Source organism: Chiloscyllium plagiosum, unplaced genomic scaffold, assembly GCF_037043375.1.
Source record: "Chiloscyllium plagiosum isolate Xiang-an unplaced genomic scaffold, Cpla_swu_hap1 HiC_scaffold_12, whole genome shotgun sequence".
In the NCBI taxonomy this organism is placed as follows: Eukaryota; Metazoa; Chordata; class Chondrichthyes; order Orectolobiformes; family Hemiscylliidae; genus Chiloscyllium; species Chiloscyllium plagiosum.
Window position 1 is genome coordinate 98,171,737 of NW_028270150.1, and position 24,367 is coordinate 98,196,103.

Consider the following 24,367-nt stretch of genomic DNA (forward strand, 5'->3'; position numbering starts at 1 on the left):
TTATCCCTACTCCCCTTCTTGAACAAGGGAACCACATTTGCTAGCCTCCAATCTTCTGGCACTACTCCTGTAGACAACGAGGACATAAAAATCAAGGCCAATGGCTCTGCCATCTCCTCCCTTGCTTCCCAGAGAATCCTAGGATAAATGCCATCAGGCCCAGGGGACTTATCTATTTTCACTCTTTCCAGAATTTCCAACACCTCTTCTCTACATACCTTAAAGCCATCCATTCTACTTAATTGTGCCTCAGTATTCACATTGACAACAATGTCTTGTTCCTGATTTAATACTGATGAAAAGTATTCATTCAGTGTCTCCCCAATCTCTTCAGCCTCCACACGCAACTTCCCACTACCATCCTTGACTGGACCTATTCCTACCCTAGTCATTCTTTTATTCCTGACATACCTATAGAAAGCCTTAGGGTTTTCCCTAATCCTACCAACTAAGGACCTTTCATGTCCCCTCCTTGCTGCTCTTAGCTCTCTCTTCAGGTCCTTCCTGGCTACCTTATAACTCTCAATCACCCCAATTGAACCTTCATGCCTCATCTTTACATAGGCCGCCCTCTTCCGTTTAACAAGGGATTCCAATTCCTTATTAAACCACGGCTCCCTCACACGACCCTTTCCTCCCTGCCTGAAGGGTACATACTTATCAAGGACACTCAATAGTTGCTCCTTGAACAAGCTCCACATATCAATTACGCCCTTGCCTTGAAGCTTACTTTTCCAAGCCACATATCCTAAGTCATGCCTCACCGCATCATAATTTCCCTGCCTCCAGCTATAACTCTTGCCCTGTAGTGCACACTTATCCCTCTCCATCACTAGAGTAAAAGTCATCGAATTGTGGTCACTGTCCCCAAAGTGCTCACCTACCTCTAATTCTAACACCTGGCCTGGTTCATTACCCAGAACCAAATCCAGTATGGCCTCACCTCTTGTTGGCCTATCTACATATTGTGTCAGGAAACCCTCCTGCACACATTGGACAAACACTGACCCATCTAACGAACTTGAGCTATAGCTTTCCCAATCAATATCAGGAAAGTTAAAGTCCCCCATAACAACCACCCTATTACTTTCACTCTTCTCTTGAATCATCCTCGCAATCCTTTCTTCTACGTTTCTAGGACTATTAGGAGGCCTGTAAAAAACTCCTAACAGGGTGAGCTCACCTTTCCTATTCCTAACCTCAGCACAAACTACCTCAGATGGCGAGTCTTCATCCATCGTCCTTTCCACAGCTGTAATACTATCTTTGACAAGCAATGCCACACCTCCCCCTCTTTTACCCCCACCTCTGACCCTACTAAGACATTTAAAGCCTGGGACCTGCAACAGCCAATCCTGTCCCTGTTCTACCCATGTCTCCGTAATAGCCACAACATCGAAGTCCCAGGTACCAACCCACGCTGCAAGTTCACCTACCTTATTTCGTATACTTCTTGCATTGAAGTATACACACTTCAAGCCACTTTCCTGTTTGCAGGCACCCTCCTTTGAAATTGATGCCATGTTCCTAACCTCCCTACACTCCAGGTCCTGCACCCTAAAGCTACAGTCTGGGTTCCCATGCCCCTGCAGAGTTAGTTTAAACCCCCCCCCCCCCCAAGGGTACTGGTGCCCCTCAGGTTCAGGTGCAGACCATCCTGTTTATAGAGGTCCCACCTTCCCCAGAAAGAACCCCAGTTATCCAAATACCGGAATCCCTCCCTCCTGCACCATCCCTGTAGCCACGCATTTAACTGTTCTCTCTCCCTATTCCTCGACTCTCTATCACGTGGCACGGGTAACAAACCAGAGACAACAACTCTGTTCGTTCTAACTTTGAGCTTCCAACCTAGCTCCCTGAAAGCCTGTCTAACATCCTCAGCGCTCCTCCTACCTATGTCATTGGTGCCAATGTGGACCACGACTTCGGGCTGCTCCCCCTCCCCCTTAAGGACCCGGAAAACACGATCAGAGACATCACGTACCCTTGCACCTGGGAGGCAACATACCAAACGTGAGTCTCTCTCGTTCCCACAAAACCGCCTATCTGTGCCCCGAACTATCGAGTCCCCAATTACTATTGCTCTGCTCTTCTCCACCCTTCCCTTCTGAGTAACGGGGACAGGCTCCGTGCCAGAGGCCTGAGTCCCGTTACTTACCCCTGGTAAGTCATCCCCCCCACAAGTATCCAAAACGGTATACTTGTTCTTGAGGGGAACGGCCGCAGGGGGTCTTTGGAGTTACTACTTCCCTAAAGCTCCGATCTATGACCCCCTCTGCCTCCCGAATGATCCTAAGTTCATCCAACTCCAGCTCCAGTTCCCTAACACGGTCTTGGAGGAGCTGGAGATGGGTGCACTTCCTGCAAGTGTAATCAGCAGGGACGACCATGGCATCCCTCACCTCAAACATGTTGCAAGAGGAACATTGCACTGCCTTCACTGCCATCCCTCTGAAAGTAACCTTTTTTAAAAAAAAACTGGGTCTAAAGAATACAACAAGCAAAATGCAGCACTTACCTACTTGCCACAACGGGTCTTATTATTTAGGTTAGAGGAGGAGGGAGGGTGGGAGACACTACCTCTGTAGTGCCTCGGGTTCCTCTCCTGCGCGCTTTTAAAGGGAAAAGAAAACCTACCCAGCTGCCCCTCTGGTCTTCGTCACTTCCCCCTGCTGCTCCCGCTCTTTCTGTGAAGAGAAAAAAAAAACACCGCTGCCCGCTACCGGTAAGTAATTTTAGAACAAACAGTCTTACCTTAGCTGCTGCTCGCACTCAAAGTGACCGTTGGCGCACTCCCAGGCTTTTCTGTTCTTTTTCAGATTTCTAGCACCAGCAGTATTTTGCTTTAGCTCATTCATTTTATGACTTTCCATTAATAATGGCAGAATGGTACATTTCCTTGAAGTCTCAGGAACTGCTTTGATTGACCTCAATACAACCTGAACACTACAGGCAATATAGCACGGCCAATTCACTCAACCAGCACATCTTTGGACTGTGGGAAGAAACCAAGACACCTGGAAGAAACCAACGCAGACATGGGGACAATGTACCCCAGGGTGGAACCAAACCGGGGTCGCTGGCGCTATGATGCAGCAATGTTAACCACTGAGCCACCATGCTGCAACTTGCATAATAACCAGTAACAACTGTTGACTGCAACAGCCAAAATAATCATGAAGAGGGGCAAGTGCATCGTAGTCTCTCTAATTGGTCATTTTAATAAATAAACAGCAAGGAGAAATGGATTTCAAAACCAGAGTATTATCACGGAAAGGACATGTTGGTAACAAATTAATCAACTGATTGAGTAGACACAGAGCTTTACTCAATATAACACAGAACCAAGTGGCAAACTGTGGATAAAGTAATGGTTTGTAAGGCACTAAACATATGTTTCCACACTGTAAGTAATCTAATCTAATCTAATCTAATCTAATATCCTCGGGAAAGGCAGCGATTGGCTGCAGTTAAGGGACAAAGTTGAGGACGGGTGTTCCATTATGAATGTGACAACTGGCCACTACCCTTTGCTCAGTATCACAACGTTGTGTTTATTGTGTGAAATGTAATCAAGACTATGAAACCTATGAAAATGCTCATTATACTCATGTGCTTATGTAACTAATCTAACTGAAAGTCCCTTTCCATTAGCTCGGGCAACTTGGTGTGTTATTGCAATTGACCTCAGGCTTACAATGACATGGTAGCAAAGGTCAGAAGCTATATCAGTTTAAATCAGACAAAAACCTTTGCAGTAAGGGCAAGAAGGAAAAGATATGATGATTCAAAGCAAACAGAAATGCTGGAAATTCTCAGCAGCTCTGGCAGTGCCTGTGGGGAAACAGAGTTAACATTTCAGGCTGCTAACCCTTTGTCAGAACTGGAAATGTACTGAAACAGGATTTAAACCAGTCATGGAAAGGAAGGAACAACAAATGAAAAGATCTGTGGTAACCCGGGAGACAGGAGACATTAGGTGGGAGAAGGGATGAAAACGAAAAGCAAAATGAGATTGTAACAGGATGAGTAAAGGAACAAAAAAGTATAAATAGGAAAATCCAAAATCATCATCAAAGATGCTTCCCAAAAAATGGGACAACGTTTGTAATTGACAGTGATGTCAGACTAGGAACGTCGACCCATAGTGTTATTGTGGCACAGTGATGATTTTACACTTGTACTTAGAGTCACAGAGTCAAATAGAGATTGGGGCAGTACGGTGATCAGTGGTTCGCACTGTGATTAGCCTCAGTGCGCCAGGGACACGGGTTCGATTCCAACCTCGGGCAACTGTCAGTGTGGAGTCTGTGTGTATATTCTCCCCTTGTCTGCATGGGTTTCCTCTGGGTGCTCGAGTTTCCTCCCAAACACCAAAGATGTGCAGGTTAGATGTGGTCTCCTTCCTATCGGAAAGATGTTGTGAAACTTGAAAGGGTTCAGAAAAGATTTACAAGGATGTTGCCAGGGTTGGAGGATTTGAGCTTTAAGGAGAGGCTGAACAGGTTGGAGCTGTTTTCCCTGGAGTGTCGGAGGTTGAGGGGTGACCTTATAGAGGTTTACAAAATTATGAGGGGCATGGATAGGATAAATAGACAAAGTCTTTTCCCTGGGATCGGGGAGTCCAGAACTAGAGGGCATAGGTTTAAGGTGAGAGGAGAAAGATATAAAAGAGACCTAAGGGGCAACTTTTTCACGCTGAGGGTGGTACGTGTATGGAATGAGCTGACAAAGGATGTGGTGGAGGCTGGTACAATTGCAACATTTAAGAGGCATTTGGATGGGTATATGAATAGGAAGGTTTTGGAGGGATATGGGCAGGGTGCTGGCAGGTGGGACTAGATTGGGTTGGGATATCTGGTCGGCATGGACAGGTTGGACCGAAGGGTCTGTTTCAATGCTGTACATCTCTATGACTCGATGACTCTATGACTACATGGAGGTGTGTAGAGCACTATATGGAGATGTATCGATGACTACATGGAGATGTCTAGCAGTGTACATGGAGGTGTGTAGCAGATTGCATGGAGTTGTTGAGAGGACTGCATGGAGGTTTATAGAGCACTGCATGGAGGTTCATAAAGGACTGAATGGAGGGGTACCACAGAGTGAATGGAGGTGTATAGAGGATTGCATGGAGTTGTATAGAAAACTGCATGAAGGTGTAAAGAGGACTATATGGTGGTGTATAGCAGAGTGCATGGAGGTCTATAGAGGACTGCAAGTAGGTGTATAGATGACTGCAGAGAGGTTTATCGCAGACTGCATGGAGGCGTATAGTGGACTGAATGGAGGTGTACCACAGACTGCATGGAGGCGTATAGCGGACTGAATGGAGGTGTACCACAGACTGCATGGAGGTGCATAAACGATTGCATGGAGTTGTATAGCAGACTGCATGGAGGTGTATATAGCACTGCATTGAGGTGTATAGTAGAGTGCATGGAGACGAACAGAGGACTGCATAGAGGTGTACAGAAGACTGCATGGAGGTGTGCAGCAGAGTACATGGAGGTGCATAGCAGACTGTATGTCGGTGTATAGTGGACTGTATGGAGATGTATAGCAGACTACATGGAGGTTTATAGATGACTGCATGGAGGTGCATATGGGACTGAATGGTGGGGAACCACAGACTGCATTGAAGGGTATATATGAATACATGGAGGTATATAGCAGAGTACAAGGAGGTGTGTCGCAGACTGCATGGAGGCACATAGCAGGCTGCATCAAGGTGTACAGAGGACTGTATCGGGTTGTACAGCAGAGTTCATGGAGTTCTATAGCAGACTGCATGAAGGTGTAACAAGGACTGTATGGAGATGTATACCAGAGTGCATGGAGGTGTTTAGAGGACTGCATGTAGGTGTATAGATGACTGCAGAGGGGTGTATAGCAGACTGCATGGAGGCGTAAAGCGGACTGCATGGAGGCGTAAAGCGGACTGCATGGAGGTGTATAGACGACTGAATGGAGGGATGCCACAGATTGCATGGAAGGGCATAGAGGATTGCATGGAGTTGTATGCAGCACTGCAGTGAGGTTGAGAGCAGAGTGCATGGAGGTGTATACAGGACTGCATAGAAGTGCACAGCAGACTGCATGGAGATGCACAGCAGAGTACATGGAGGTGTATAGCGGACTGCTTATATGTGTACAGAGGACTGTATGGGATGTATAGCAGAGTGCATGGAGGTGCATAGCAGGCTGCATGAAGGTGTACAGAGGACTGTATTGGGGTGTATAGCAGAGTGCATGGAGGTGCATAGCAGGCTGCATGAAGGTGTACAGAGGACTGTATTGGGGTGTATAGCAGAGTGCATGGAGGTGTAAAGCAGACCGCATGGAGGTGTACAGCAGGCTGCATGGGGGTGTATAGAGGACAGCATGGAGGTGTACAGCAGATAACAAGGACTGCATGGAGGCATATAGAGGACTGTATGGAAATGTATAGCAGACTACATGGAGGTGTATAGATGACTACATGGAGGTATATAGATGACTACATGGAGGTGTATAGATGACTACATGGAGGTGTATAGATGACAACATGGAGGTGTATAGATGACTGCATGGAGGTGTATAGATGACTGCATGGAGGTGTATAGATGACTGCATGGAGGTGTATAGATGACTGCATGGAGGTGTATAGATGACTGCATGGAGGTGTTTAGATGACTACATGGAGGTGTATAGATGACTACATGGAGGTGTATAGATGACTACATGGAGGTGTATAGATGACTACATGGAGGTGTATAGATGACTACATGGAGGTGTGTAGATGACTACATGGAGGTGTATAGATGACTACATGGAGGTGTATAGATGACTACATGGAGGTGTGTAGATGACTACATGGAGGTGTATAGATGACTACATGGAGGTGTATAGATGACTACATGGAGGTGTATAGATGACTGCATGGAGGTGTATAGATGACTACATGGAGGTGTGTAGATGACTACATGGAGGTGTATAGATGACCACATGGAGGTGTATAGATGACTACATGGAGGTGTATAGATGACTACATGGAGGTGTATAGATGACTACATGGAGGTGTATAGATGACCACATGGAGGTGTATAGATGACTACATGGAGGTGTATAGATGACTACATGGAGGTATATAGATGACTACATGGAGGTGTTTAGATGACTACATGGAGGTGTATAGATGACTACATGGAGGTGTTTAGATGACTACATGGAGGTGTATAGATGACTACATGGAGGTGTTTAGATGACTACATGGAGGTGTATAGATGACTACATGGAGGTATATAGATGACTACATGGAGGTGTATAGATGACTACATGGAGGTGTATAGATGACTACATAGAGGTGTTTAGATGACTACATGGAGGTGTAAAGATGACCACACGGAGGTGTTTAGATGACTACATGGTGGTGTATAGATGACTACATGGAGGTGTTTAGATGACTACATGGAGGTGTATAGATGATTACATGGATGTGTTTAGATGACTACATGGAGGTGTATAGATGACTACATGGAGGTGTATAGATGACTAGATGGAGGTATATAGATGACTACATGGAGGTGTTTAGATGACTACATGGAGGTGTATAGATGACAACATGGAGGTGTATAGATGACTACATGGAGGTGTATAGATGACTACATGGAGGTGTATAGATGACTACATGGAGGTGTTTAGATGACTACATGGAGGTGTATAGATTACTACATGGAGGTGTATAGATGACTACATGGAGGTGTATAGATGACTGCATGGAGGTGTATAGATGACTACATGGAGGTGTGTAGATGACTACATGGAGGTGTATAGATGACTACATGGAGGTGTGTAGATGACTACATGGAGGTGTATAGATGACTACATGGAGGTGTATAGATGACGACATGGAGGTGTATAGATGACTACATGGAGGTGTATAGATGACTACATGGAGGTGTGTAGATGACTACATGGAGGTGTATAGATGACTACATGGAGGTGTATAGATGACTGCATGGAGGTGTATAGATGACTACATGGAGGTGTATAGATGACTACATGGAGGTGTATAGATGACTACATGGAGGTATATAGATGACTACATGGAGGTGTTTAGATGACTACATGGAGGTGTATAGATGACTACATGGAGGTGTTTAGATGACTACATGGAGGTGGAGAGATGACTACATGGAGGTGTGTAGATGACTACATGGAGGTGTTTAGATGACTACATGGAGGTGTAAAGATGACCACACGGAGGTGTTTAGATGACTACATGGTGGTGTATAGATGACTACATGGAGGTGTTTAGATGACTACATGGAGGTGTATAGATGATTACATGGATGTGTTTAGATGACTACATGGAGGTGTATAGATGACTACATGGAGGTATATAGATGACTACATGGAGGTGTTTAGATGACTACATGGAGGTGTATAGATGACAACATGGAGGTGTATAGATGACTACATGGAGGTGTTTAGATGACTACATGGAGGTGTACAGATGACTACATAGAGGTGTCTAGATGACTACATGGAGGTGTTTAGATGACAACATGGAGGTGTATAGATGACTACATGGAGGTGTATAGATGACTACATGGAGGTGTATAGATGACTACATGGAGGTGTATAGATGACTACATGGAGGTGTTTAGGTGACGACATGGAGGTGTATAGATGACTACATGGAGGTGTATAGATGACTACATGGAGGTGTTTAGATGACTACATGGAGGTGTGTAGATGACTACATGGAGGTGTATAGATGACTACATGGAGGTGTATAGATGACCACATGGAGGTGTTTAGATGACTACATGGAAGTGTATAGATGACCACATGGAGGTGTATAGATGACTACATGGAGGTGTTTAGATGACTACATGGAGGTGTTTAGATGACCACATGGAGGTGTATAGATGACTACATGGAGGTGTATAGATGACGACATGGAGGTGTATAGATGACTACATGGAGGTGTTTAGATGACTACATGGAGGTGTATAGATGACTACATGGAGGTGTATAGATGACTACATGGAGGTGTTTAGATGACTACATGGAGGTGTTTAGATGACCACATGGAGGTGTATAGCGGACTACATGGAGGTGTATAGATGACTACATGGAGGTGTTTAGATGACTACATGGAGGTGTATAGATGACTACATGGAGGTGTATAGATGACCACATGGAGGTGTATAGATGACAACATGGAGATGTTTTGATGACTACATGGAGGTGTATAGATGACTACATGGTGGTGTTTAGATGACTACATGGAGGTGTATAGATGACTACATGGAGGTGTTTAGATGACTACATGGAGGTGTATAGATGACTACATGGAGGTGTGTAGATGACTACATGGAGGTGTATCGATGACTACATGGAGGTGTGTAGATGACTACATGGAGGAGTTTAGATGAGTACATGGAGGTGTATAGATGACTACATGGAGGTGTTTACATGACTACTTGGAGGTATATAGATGACTACATGGAGGTGTATAGATGACTACATGGAGGTGTATAGATGACGACATGGATGTGTTTAGATGACCACATGGAGATGTAAAAATGACTACATGGAGGTGTATAGATGACTACATGAAGGTGTATAGATGACTACATGGAGGTGTGTAGATGACTACATGGAGGTGTTTAGATGACTACATGGAGGTGTATAGATGACTACATGGAGGTGTTTAGATGACTATATGGAGGTGTATAGATGACGACATGGAGGTGTATAGATGACTACATGGAGGTGTATAGATGACTGCATGCAGGTGTTTAGATGACTATATGGAGGTGTATAGATGACTACATGGAGGTGTACAGATGACAACATGGAGGTGTTTAGATGACTATATGGAGGTGTACAGATGACTACATGGAGGTGTATAGATGACTACATGGAGGAGTATAGATGACTACATGGAGGTGTATAGACGACTATATGGAGGTGTTTAGATGACTACATGGAGGTGTATAGATGACTACATGGAGGTGTATAGATGACTACATGGAGGTGTATAGATGACTACATGGAGGTGTATAGATGACGACATGGTGGTGTATAGATGACTACGTGGAGGTGTATAGATGACGACATGGAGGTGGAAAGATGACTACATGTAGGTGTATAGATGACTACATGGAGGTGTATAGATGACGACCTGGAGGTGTGTAGATGACTACATGGAGGTGTATAGATGACGACATGGAGGTGTATAGATGACTACATGGAGGTGTATAGAGGACTACATGGAGGTGTATAGATGACTACATGGAGGTGTATAGATGACTACATGGAGGTTTATAGATGACGACATGGAGGTGTTTAGATGACTACATGGAGGTGTATAGATGACGACATGGAGGTGTACAGATGACTACATGGAGGTGTAGAGATGACGACATGGAGGTGTATAGATGACGACATGGAAGTGTATAGATGACTACATGGAGGTGTATAGAATACGACATGGAGGTGTATAGATGACTATATGGAGGTGTATAGATGACAACATGGAGGTGTATAGATGACGACACGGAGGTGTATAGATGACTACATGGAGGTGTATAGATGACTACATGGAGGTGTATAGATGACGACATGGAGGTGTATAGATGACTACATGGAGGTGTATAGATGACGACATGGAGGTGTATAGATGACTACATGGAGGTGTATAGATGACTACATGGAGTGTATAGATGACGACATGGAGGTGTTTAGATGACTACATGGAGGTGTATAGGTGACGACATGGAGGTGTATAGATGACTACATGGAGGTGTTTAGATGACTACATGGAGGTGTATAGATGACGACATGGAGATGTGTAGGTGACAACATGGAGGTGTATAGATGACTACATGGAGGTGTATAGATGACGACATGGAGGTGTATAGATGACTACATGGAGGTGTATAGATGACGACCTGGAGGTGTGTAGATGACTACATGGAGGTGTATATTTGACGACATGGAGGTGTATAGATGACTACATGGAGGTGTATAGATGACTACATGGAGGTGTATAGATGACGACATGGAGGTGTTTAGATGACTACATGGATGTGTATAGATGACGACATGGAGGTGGAAAGATGACTACATGGAGGTGTAGAGATGACGACCTGGAGGTGTGTAGATGACGACATGGAGGTGTATAGATGACTACATGGAGGTGTATAGAATACGACATGGAGGTGTATAGATGACTATATGGAGGTGTATAGATGACGACATGGAGGTGTATAGATGACGACACGGAGGTGTATAAATGACTACATGGAGGTGTATAGATGACTACATGGAGGTGTATAGATGACGACATGGAGGTGTATAGATGACTACATGGAAGTGTATAGATGACGACATGGAGGTGTATAGATGACTACATGGAGTGTCTAGATGACGACATGGAGGTGTTTAGATGACTACATGGAGGTGTATAGGTGACGACATGGAGGTGTATAGATGACTACATGGAGGTGTTTAGATGACTACATGGAGGTGTATAGATGACTACATGGAGGTGTATAGATGACTACATGGAGGTGTATAGATGACTACATGGAGGTGTTTAGATGACTACATGGAGGTGTATAGATGACGACATGGAGGTGTATAGATGACGACATGGAGGTGTATAGATGACTACATGGAGATGTATAGATGACTACATGGAGGTGTATGGAGGACTACATGGAGGTGTATAGATGACTAGATGGAGGTGTATATTTGACGACATGGAGGTGTATAGATGACTACATGGAGGTGTATAGAGGACTACATGGAGGTGTATAGATGACTACATGGAGGTGTATAGATGACGACATGGAGGTGTTTAGATGACTACATGGAGGTGTATAGATGACGACATGGAGGTGGAAAGATGACTACATGGAGGTGTATAGATGACTACATGGAGGTGTATAGATGACGACCTGGAGGTGTGTAGATGATTACATGGAGGTGTATAGATGACGACATGGAGGTGTATAGATGACTACATGGAGGTGTATAGATGACTACATGGAGGTGTATAGATGACTACATGGAGGTGTATAGATGACGACATGGAGGTGTATAGATGACTACATGGAGTGTATAGATGACGACATGGAGGTGTTTAGATGACTACATGGAGGTGTATAGGTGACGACATGGAGGTGTATAGATGACTACATGGAGGTGTTTAGATGACGACATGGAGGTGTATAGATGACGACATGGAGGTGTATAGATGACGACATGGAGGTGTATAGATGACGACATGGAGGTGTATAGATGACTACATGGAGGTGTTTAGATGACGACATGGAGGTGTATAGATGACGACATGGAGGTGTATAGATGACGACATGGAGGTGTATAGATGACGACCTGGAGGTGTGTAGATGATTACATGGAGGTGTATAGATGACGACATGGAGGTGTATAGATGACTACATGGAGGTGTATAGATGACTACATGGAGGTGTATAGATGACTACATGGAGGTGTATAGATGACGACATGGAGGTGTATAGATGACTACATGGAGTGTATAGATGACGACATGGAGGTGTTTAGATGACTACATGGAGGTGTATAGGTGACGACATGGAGGTGTATAGATGACTACATGGAGGTGTTTAGATGACGACATGGAGGTGTATAGATGACGACATGGAGGTGTATAGATGACGACATGGAGGTGTATAGATGACGACATGGAGGTGTATAGATGACGACATGGAGGTGTATAGATGACTACATGGAGGTGTATAGAGGACTACATGGAGGTGTATAGATGACTCCATGGAGGTGTTTAGATGACTCCATGGAGGTGTTTAGATGACTACATGGAGGTGTATAGATGACGACATGGAGGTGTATAGATGACTACATGGAGGTGTATAGAGGACTACATGGAGGTGTATAGATGACTCCATGGAGGTGTTTAGATGACTACATGGAGGTGTATAGATGACGACATGGAGGTGTATAGATGACTTCATGGAGGTGTATAGCGGACTACATGGAGGTGTATAGATGACTACATGGAGGTGTATAGATGACTACATGGAGGTGTATAGATGACTGCATGGAGGTGTATAGATGACTACATGGAGGTGTATAGAGGACTACATGGAGGTGTATAGATGACTCCATGGAGGTGTTTAGATGACTACATGGAGGTGTATAGATGACGACATGGAGGTGTATAGATGACTTCATGGAGGTGTATAGCGGACTACATGGAGGTGTATAGATGACTACATGGAGGTGTATAGATGACTACATGGAGGTGTATAGATGACTGCATGGAGGTGTATAGATGACTACATGGACGTGTATAGATGACTACATGGAGGTGTTTAGATGACTACATGGAGGTGTATAGATGACAACATGGAGGTGTATAGATGACTACATGGAGGTGTATAGATGACGACATGGAGGTGTATAGATGACTACATGGACGTGTATAGATGACTACATGGAGGTGTTTAGATGACTACATGGAGGTGTATAGATGAGTGCATGGAGGTGTATAGATGACTACATGGACGTGTATAAATGACTACATGGAGGTGTTTAGATGACAACATGGAGGTGTATAGATGACTACATGGAGGTGTATAGATGACTACATAGAGGTGTATAGATGACAACATGGACGTTTATAGATGACTACATGGAGGTGTATAGATGACTACATGGAGGTGTATAGATGACTACATGGAGGTGTATAGATGACTACATGGAGGTGTTTAGATGACTACATGGAGGTGTATAGATGACTACATGGAGGTGTATAGATGACTACATAGAGGTGTATAGATGACAACATGGACGTTTATAGATGACTACATGGAGGTGTATAGATGACTACATGGAGGTGTATAGATGACTACACGGAGGTGTATAGATGACTACATGGAGGTGTTTAGATGACTACATGGAGGTGTATAGATGACTACATGGAGGTGTTTAGATGACTACATGGAGGTGTATAGATGACTGCATGGAGGTGTATAGATGACTACATGGACGTGTATAGATGACTACATGGAGGTGTTTAGATGACTACATGGAGGTGTATAGATGACAACATGGAGGTGTTTAGATGACTACATGGAGGTGTTTAGATGACTACATGGAGGTGTATAGATGACGACATGGAGGTGTATAGATGACTACATGGACGTGTATAGATGACTACATGGAGGTGTTTAGATGACTACATGGACGTGTATAGATGACTACATGGAGGTGTTTAGATGACTACATGGAGGTGTATAGATGACAACATGGAGGTGTATAGATGACTACATGGAGGTGTTTAGATGACTACATGGAGGTGTATAGATGGCAACATGGAGGTGTATAGATGACTTCATGGAGGTGTATAGATGACTACATGAAGGTGTATAGCTGACTACATGGAGGTGTATAGATGACGACATGGAGGTGTATAGATGACTACATGGACGTGTATAGATGACTACATGGAGGTGTATAGATGACAACATGGAGGTTTATAGATGACTACATGGAGGTGTTTAGATGACTACATGGAGGTGTATAGATGACTACATGGAGGTGTATAGATGACTACATGGAGGTGTTTAGATGACTACATGGAGGTGTATAGATGACTACATGGAGGTGCATAGATGACTGCATGGAGGTGTATAGATGACTACATGGACGTGTATAGATGACTACATGGAGGTGTTTAGATGACTACATGGAGGTGTATAGATGACAACATGGAGGTGTATAGATGACGACATGGAGGTGTATAGATGACTTCATGGAGGTGTATAGCGGACTACATGGAGGTGTATAGATGACTACATGGAGGTGTATAGATGACTACATGGAGGTGTATAGATGACTGCATGGAGGTGTATAGATGACTACATGGACGTGTATAGATGACTACATGGAGGTGTTTAGATGACTACATGGAGGTGTATAGATGGCAACATGGAGGTGTATAGATGACTTCATGGAGGTGTATAGATGACTACATGAAGGTGTATAGCTGACTACATGGAGGTGTATAGATGACGACATGGAGGTGTATAGATGACTACATGGACGTGTATAGATGACTACATGGAGGTGTTTAGATGACTACATGGAGGTGTAAAGATGACAACATGGAGGTGTATAGATGACGACATGGAGGTGTACAGATGACTACATGAAGGTGTATAGATGACTACATGAAGGTGTATAGATGACTACATGGAGGTGTATAGATGACTGCATGGAGGTGTATAGTTGACTACATGGACGTGTCTAGATGACTACATGGAGGTGTTTAGATGACTACATGGAGGTGTATAGATGACTACATGGAGGTGTATAGATGACGACATGGAGGTGTATAGATGACTACATGGAGGTGTTTAGATGACTACATGGAGGTGTTTAGATGTCTACATGGAGGTGTATAGATGACTACATGGAGGTGTTTAGATGACTACATGGAGGTGTATAGATGACTACATGGAAGTGTTTAGATGACTACATGGAGGTGTATAGATGACGACACGGAGGTGTATAGATGACTACATGGAGGTGTATAGATGACTACATGGAGGTGTATAGATGACGACATGGAGGTGTATAGATGACTACATGGAGGTGTATAGATGACTACATGGAGGTGTATAGATGACTACATGGAGGTGTATAGATGACTACATGGAGGTGTTTAGATGACTACATGGAGGTGTATAGATGACTACATGGAGGTGTATAGATGACGACATGGAGGTGTATAGATGACTACATGGAGGTGTATAGATGACTACATGGAGGTGTATAGGTGACGACATGGAGGTGTATAGATGACGACATGGAGGTGTTTAGATGACTACATGGAGGTGTATAGGTGACGACATGGAGGTGTATAGATGACTACATGGAGGTGTTTAGATGACTACATGGAGGTGTATAGATGACGACATGGAGATGTATAGATGACGACATGGAGTTGTATAGATGACTACATGGAGGTGTATAGATGACTACATGGAGGTGTATAGATGACGACATGGAAATGTATAGATGACGACATGGAGTTGTATAGATGACTACATGTAGGTGTTTAGATGACTACATGGAGGTGTATAGATGACTACATGGAGGTGTTTAGATGACTACATGGAGGTGTTTAGATGACTACATGGAGGTGTATAGAGGACTACATGGAGGTGTATAGATGACTACATGGAGGTGTTTAGATGACTACATGGAGGTGTATAGATGACGACATGGAGGTGTATAGATGACTTCATGGAGGTGTATAGCGGACTACATGGAGGTGTATAGATGACTACATGGAGGTGTATAGATGACTACATGGAGGTGTATAGATGACTGCATGGAGGTGTATAGATGACTACATGGACGTGTATAGATGACTACATGGAGGTGTTTAGATGACTACATGGAGGTGTATAGATGACTACATGGAGGTGTATAGATGACTACATGGAGGTGTATATTTGACGACATGGAGGTGTATAGATGACAACATGGAGGTGTATAGATGACTACATGGAGGTGTATAGATGACTACATGGAGGTGTTTAGATGACTACATGGAGGTGTATAGATGACTACATGGAGGTGTATAGATGACTACATGGAGGTGTTTAGATGACTACATGGAGGTGTATAGATGACTACATGGAGGTGTTTAGATGACTACATGGAGGTGTATAGATGACTACATGGAGGTGTTTAGATGACTACATGGAGGTGTATAGATGACTACATGGAGGTGTATAGATGACTACATGGAGGTGTATAGATGACTACATGGAGGTGTATATTTGACGACATGGAGGTGTATAGATGACAACATGGAGGTGTATAGATGACTACATGGAGGTGTATAGATGACTACATGGAGGTGTTTAGATGACTACATGGAGGTGTATAGATGACTACATGGAGGTGTATAGATGACTACATGGAGGTGTATAGATGACGACATGGAGGTGTATAGATGACTACATTAAGGTGTATAGATGACTACATGGAGGTGTATAGATGACGACATGGAGGTGTGTAGATGACTACATGGAGGTGTATAGATGACTACAGGGAGGTGTATAGATGACTACATGGAGGTGTTTAGATGACTACATGGAGGTGTATAGATGACTACATGGAGGTGTGTAGATGACTACAGGGAGGTGTATAGATGACTACATGGAGGTGTTTAGATGACTACATGGAGGTGTATAGATGACTACATGGAGGTGTATAGATGACTACAGGGAGGTGTATAGATGACTACATGGAAGTGTTTAGATGACTACATGGAGGTGTTTAAATGACTACATGGATGTGTTTAGATGACTACATGGAGGTGTATAGATGAATACATGGAGGTGTATAGATGACTACATGGAGGTGTATAGATGACTACATGGAGGTGTATAGATGACTACATGGAGGTGTATAGATGACTGCATGGAGGTGTATAGATGACTACATGGAGGTGTGTAGATGACTACAGGGAGGTGTATAGATGACTACATGGAGGTGTTTAGATGACTACATGGAGGTGTATAGATGACTACATGGAGGTGTATAGATGACTACAGGGAGGTGTATAGATGACTACATGGAAGTGTTTAGATGACTACATGGAGGTGTTTAAATGACTACATGGATGTGTTTAGATGACTACATGGAGGTGTATAGATGAATACATGGAGGTGTATAGATGACTACATGGAGGTGTATAGATGACTACATGGAGGTGTATAGATGACTACATGGAGGTGTATAGATGACTGCATGGAGGTGTATAGATGACTACATGGAGGTGTATAGATGACTACATGGAGGTGTATAGATGACTACATGGAGGTGTATAGATGACTGCATGGAGTTGTATCGCATACTGCATGGAGGTGTATCGAGCACTGCATGGAGATTTATCGAGGACTGCATGGTGGTGTACAGCAGACTGCATGTCGGTTTACAGAGGACTGTATGTGGGTGTAGATCAGACTGCATGAGGCTGTATAGAGCACTGCATGGAGATTTATCGAGGACTGCATGGAGGTGTATAGCAGACTGCATGGACGTGTATAGAGGACTGTATGGACGTGTATACAGGACTACATGAAGGTGTGCAGAGGACTGCTTGGAGATTTGTGGAGGACTTCATTGAGGTGTACCGCAGACTGCACGGAGATGTATAGAGGATTGCATGACGATGTATAGCAGACTGTTTGGAGGTATATGGAGGACTTCATTGAGGTGTATAGCAGACTGCATGGAGGTCTTTATGGACTGCATTGAGATGTATAGAGAACTGCATGGAGGTGTATGGCAGACCACATGGAGGTGTATAGAGGAGTGCATGGATATGTTTCGTGGACTCGATGCAGATGCATAGCAGACTGCATGGAGGTGTATAGACGACTGCATGGAGGTGTACAGAGGACTGCATGGGGGTTCATAGCAGACTGCATGGAGGTGTGCAAAGGACTGCATGGAAGTGTAGAGCAGCCTGCATGGTGCTGTATAGAGGAATGCATGGAGGTGTATAGCCGACTGCACAGAAGTGTATGGAGGACTGCATGGAGGAGTATAGCAGACTGCGTGGAGGTGTATAAATGACTGCATTTTGGTGCATAGAAGGTTTCATGGTGGTTTATAGCAAACTGCATGGAAATATATGGAAGACTGCATGGAGGTGTATAGAGGAATGTATGGCGGTCTATAGAGGACTGTATGGAGGTGTTTGGCATACGTCGTGCATGGAGGCGTATAGAGGTGTATAGCAGTCTGCCAGGTGGTTTACAGCAGACTGCATGGAGGAGTGTAGCAGACTGCATGGAGGCAACAGCAGACTGCATGGAGGTTTTTATAGGACTGCATAGAGGTGTCAAGTGGACTTCATGGAGTTCATAACAATGCCTCTTCTTCCTCAGGAGTCTTTGGAAAGTCAGCACAATCATAAGGACTCTCGCCAACATTTATAGATGCATTCTATCTGGGTGCATCACGGTTTGGTACAGTTACAGCTCTGCCCAGGTGCATAAGAATCTACAAGAACATTCAGCAGGAATGATGAAGTGTTTCTACACAGAATGTTGACCCTCTTGTACCTCAGATGCTGCCTGACCCGCTTTGCTTTTCCAGCGCCATCCTTTCGACTCTGACTCTCCAGCATCTGCAGTCCTCACTTTTTCCTACTCCTCATTCAGATTTTTTTGTTCTCTTGGAAACCAGAGAGGGCAGACCGAACTCACTGTGTCTTTGTCACAGACCCTAGAGAGGGCAGATTGTCCCTCCTGTATCTGTGTCACGTAACTTGGATAGAGCTGACTGACCTCATTGTGTCTATATCATTGACTGTGGGAGAACAGGCCATTTACTCTGCGTCTGCAGTAGATCACCAGGACTGCCAACTAAGCATACTCAGTCTTACCACAAAGATTTAAGAGAGCAGACTCCCTTCACTGTGTCTGTATCACTGACCCCACAGAGAGTGGATTGCATGGATTCTGAGACAGAACACATTTCTAATCCCTGAATCCTTCAATCTGTCTCATCATTTAATGAATTTCACTATTCGAGTAAAAGGGTATTTTACCATGTTCTTCAGCTGTTTCCTGAACTTAGTCTGGGTCACGACATATATACAAGTATTTGTGCAGCAACTTAGGAGCTGGAGAATGAATCCAATATCTCGTACAAAATAATGGAAATATAGGTCCCTGTTCCCCATCTGATACGTTCGTCTCCATAGAGAGTATAGCATAAACACTGACCAGAACAGGATGAAATTCCCTGAGATAACAAACAATAAAATGATGGACTTCCTCAGTGTCCCCATTTCTGGGTCACTGGGATTCTCCCCACTGCTGTGAGCCCGAAGTCTCCTGCGGGCTCTGCTGGCCACTAAAATGTACCTGACACTTAAAGCATTGAGCAGCAGAATCAAAACAAATGGAACTACTGGGTTCAGGATATAATGAAGGCACTCGATTGTTCCCCAAAATGGAGAGGACAGAATATCAGTTGGTACTGAACAAAACCAGGGGAGATTTCTCAGCGAATACTGAGATGTGAACATAAAGTACCAGAAAATGTTCTTCAAACCACTCAGCACAGTCACTGTTCCCAGAACCACAGCTGCTGTCTTCTCAGTACAAAATTTAATTTGCAGATTTGAGCAGCAAATGGCCACATATCGATCAAAGGTAAAAGTGACGGTAAACCAGACAGAACAGTCGGTGGCTGCATAAAGGAAGACAGCGTGGATATTACAGATGGGGATGGACTGTAGGAAATGAAACTCTCTCTTAAAAACAGTTGGAATGTGCCTCAATAGCAGATCGAGGATAATAACCAGTAAATCTGCTGTTGACATCGCCACGAGGTATCGAGTCATACATTTTGAGAGACAACACTTTCCTTTGGACAGGATTGTAATTGTCATGATATTTACTGTGAGGAAGGAAAACAAACAGCAAAATTAATCAAGCTTCTAGAAAAGTTACTAATTGCACAGAGTACATCATGTAATTTCTAATTGTGCCTTGCTCTCTGAAAATGTATTAAGCCATTTATGCCCATGCTCGTGGAATTATATGGATCCAAACATTCAATAAAATCAGCCATTAAGTAGAAATTCCTTTTTTGAAATTACACAGAAAATGAGGAATGGCAGCTCATAAGAGACAATGTGAATATTGACACTGGGATGACAGATTATTGAGGTGAAAACAAGGGAATGTAGGAGACATCACAAAGACCAATTTTTCAGTTTCTGAAGTGGAACAGAGATCAGTGACCCTGTATTAGGATGGAGGAAATGTCCAGGTTCCTGTCTTCATCTTTGCAGAGTTATTCAAAATTAATGTGGAATGATCAGCCCAAGTTCCCCTTCTTTAGTATCGAGTGACCATCAGTGTACATAACATGCTCCTGATTATGGTCCAATGATGGTGGATTGATGTGGAGGTATGATAGGCTATGTTATTCTCTCTGATATCTACTCAGAGATAGTTTCAGCGGGTAGAGGTCTCAGATTTGGAAGATGCTGTGAGAAGGCTCTTGCAAAGTTGCTGCAGTACACCTTCCACATGCTACACATTGCTGCTGAGGTGCATTGATAGTGGAAGCTGCTAATGATTAGATTAGATTACTTACAGTGTGGAAAAAGGCCCTTCGGCCCAACAAGTCCACACTGACCCGGTGAAGCGCAACCCACCCAGACCCATTCCCCTACATTTACCCTTTCACCTAACACTACGGGCCAATTTAGCATGGCCAATTCACCTAACCTGCACATTTTTGGATTGTGGGAGGAAACCGGAGCATCCTGAGGAAACCCACACAGACATGGGGAGAATGTGCAAACTCCACACAGAGGGTCGCCTGAGGTGGGAATTGAACCCGGGTCTCTGGCGCTGTGAGGCAGCAGTGCTAACCACTGTGCCACCGTGCCACCCAAATGTTTGCAGATGTGGTGCCAATTAAGGATGTTTATCCTGGATGGTAATAATTTTCTTGAGTGTTGTTGGAGCAGACCTAACCCATACAAGTGGGGAGTATTCCATCACATTCCTACCTTACCCATGTAAATAATGGACAGACTTTGAGAGTCAGGAGGTGAGATATCACAGACTTGGCAGTGTCTTCCACGGTCATGGAACACTGGTATCATTATAACTGGGGGCGGCCCAGTTTGTGGCAATGATAACCCCCTCCTCCCTACCAGGGTGTTGGTAGTGGGGAATTCCGTGATGGCAATGCCAATCAATATAAAGAGAAGTTGTTACATTCTCTCTTTTCAGAGATACCTGACACTTATGCACTACATGTCAGCCCAGGCCTGAATACTGCCCAAGTGTTGCTATATGTGGGCATCGTGTCTGACAAGTCAGGAATGGGACTAAACTTTGTGAACAACCAAAAAATATCCTGAATTCTGACCTTATGATGGAGGGATTGTCAATGATGAAGCAGCTGAAGATAACTGGGCCTTGGATACTTCCCTGAGGAACCCCTGCAGAGATGTCCTGGAGCTGAGGTGACTGACTTCCAACAACCACACCCATCCTCCAATATGCCAGGAATGACTCCAAACAATGAGACTTTCATCACATTTCTCATTATTTTAGGTTTCCTTCAGGTCAGACTTGGTCAATTGCTGCTTTGATGTCAAGTGTAGTCTCTCTCACCTCACCTCAGGGGTTCAGCTCCATTGTCTTTGTTTGGTGCTGAGCAACTCTGCAGAACTGAACACGAGTGAACAAGTTATTGCTGAGTGAGTGCAGCTCGGTAGCTCTCTTGATGACACCTTTCCCCATGTTGCTGTTCATTGCGATCAGCCTGATGGGATGGTAATTATTTGGATTTTCTTTGTTTTGCTCTTTGAGATTTACAGCTTAAATTCACATGTTACCAGGTGGTTGCAGGTATTGTAAGTCTATTTGAACAGTTCTGCTCAGGAGCCATGTACTAATATCAAGATATTTTCAGGACCCATTAATTTAAACAGAGCCTTAGCTGTTTCTTGTGTTAACTTCTGGTGAGCACTGGAGAATCTCTATTGAAGCACAATCCAGCATGTGGAATATGCACACAGGAAAGGAAAAGGAAAATTAGGTTTAATAATCACCCAGTTAACAGAAGGAAGCCATTCAGCCCATCATATCTGCGTGGGCTGTCTGTATGTTTTGACTTCATGGCAAACACTTGTCTTTTCCCTATCACCCTGCACATTGACTCTATTTCAATAATCTTATTTAGATTAGATTAGATAGTTACAGTGTGGAAACAGGCCCTTCGGCCCAACAAGTCCACACCGACCCACCGAAGCGTATACCACCCAGATCCATACTCCTAAATTTACCCCTTCACCTAACACTATGGGCCAATTTAGCATGGCCAATTCACCTAACCTGCACATTTTTGGATTGTGGGAGGAAACCGGAGCACCCGGAGGAAACCCAAGCAGACACGGGGAGAGTGTGCAAACTCCACACAGACAGTCGCCTGAGGCAGGAATTGAACCCGGGTCTCTGGCGCTATGAGGCAGCAGTGCTAACCACTGTGCCACCGTGCCACCCACAATCGTTCAAGTACCTCTTCATTGACTCAGTATAACTTGACCAATGTTGCTTCTCCATCAACTATCAAGTTATTTACTTATTAAGAATGGGACCTGAATATTTTGTACTTGTCAGAAATGGAAACCATCAGTTCACCTTATTCTCTTTGACAGGATACATAGTGATCCAAACTTGCAGCAATATTCTATTATTTTGTTGGACCAGGCTAAACTTGCGGAGCGATAAGTTAACATTTCAGGTCGATGCTGTCCCATCAGCACTCCCAGCCTTTTCTGTTCTTAATTCAGATTTTTTCCAGCACCAGCAGTATTTTGGTTTAGTTCATTCATTTCATTAATATTGGCAGAATGGGCCATTTCCCTGAAGTCACAGGAACTGTTTAGAGTGACGTCAACACGACTCTGCGAATGTTTTCTCAGTTCTGTGGTAAATGGAGAGGTTTTGAAAGAGTCATAGATGGCAAAACATCTGAAACTGGTCATAGTTCACTGTACATCAGTGTAGGATTTATTTTATTATAGCACTGTCAGAACATGGTGATCATATTTATCAGTATATAATTGTATTCCATATGTAATATAGCCAGAGAAGTGAGATGGATAGGCTCATCTGAATATGTGCTTTTCCAGCAACACTCTAATCTCAACTGAATATTAGCTATAAATTTGTGGAAGTCATGTGATAGGGTAAGATGATGGAAAAGATTAATTCAGCAGATGTAAAGATGCTTTATTTCAAAGTTTATAAAATGTGGATTTACATATAAACCATTGACACCTGTAGACTGGAACAGCCGAAATAGTCATAAAGAGGAACAAGTGCATCGTAGTCTCACTAATTGGTCATTTTAATAAATAAACAGCAAGGAAAATCAGATTTCAAAACCAGAGCACTACCACGGAAAGGACAGTTAGGTAACAAATTAATCAACTGATTGAGTAGATACAGAGCTTTACTCAATATAACACAGAACCAAGTAGCAAACAGTCTATAAAGTAATGGTTTGTAAGACACTATACATATATCCTGAGGGAAAGGCAGCGATAGGCTGCAGTTAAGGGACAAGATTGAGGATTGCAACCTGAGGACGGGTGTTCCATTGTGAATGTGACAACTGACCACTGCCCTTTACTCAGTATCACCACTTTGTCTTTACTTTGGGAAATGTTGTCAAGCCTTTGAGATATTTGTAAACGTCCATTATACTCATGGGGTTGTGGAGCTAATCCAACTGA

The 24,367-nt window shown here is 43.7% G+C and overlaps 1 protein-coding gene across 1 annotated transcript in view; it reads right to left on the reverse strand.

The window, feature by feature from the left end:
* Positions 1–19,600: 19,600 nt before the first annotated feature.
* The window catches only part of LOC148148635 (putative G protein-coupled receptor 139), a 50,083-nt gene continuing 45,316 nt past the window's right edge, over positions 19,601–24,367 (reverse strand). The window contains exon 4 of the mRNA XM_087992353.1: positions 19,601–20,499. Coding sequence (XP_087848479.1) covers positions 19,601–20,499 — 899 coding nt within the window. The remainder of the gene's footprint in view (positions 20,500–24,367) is intronic.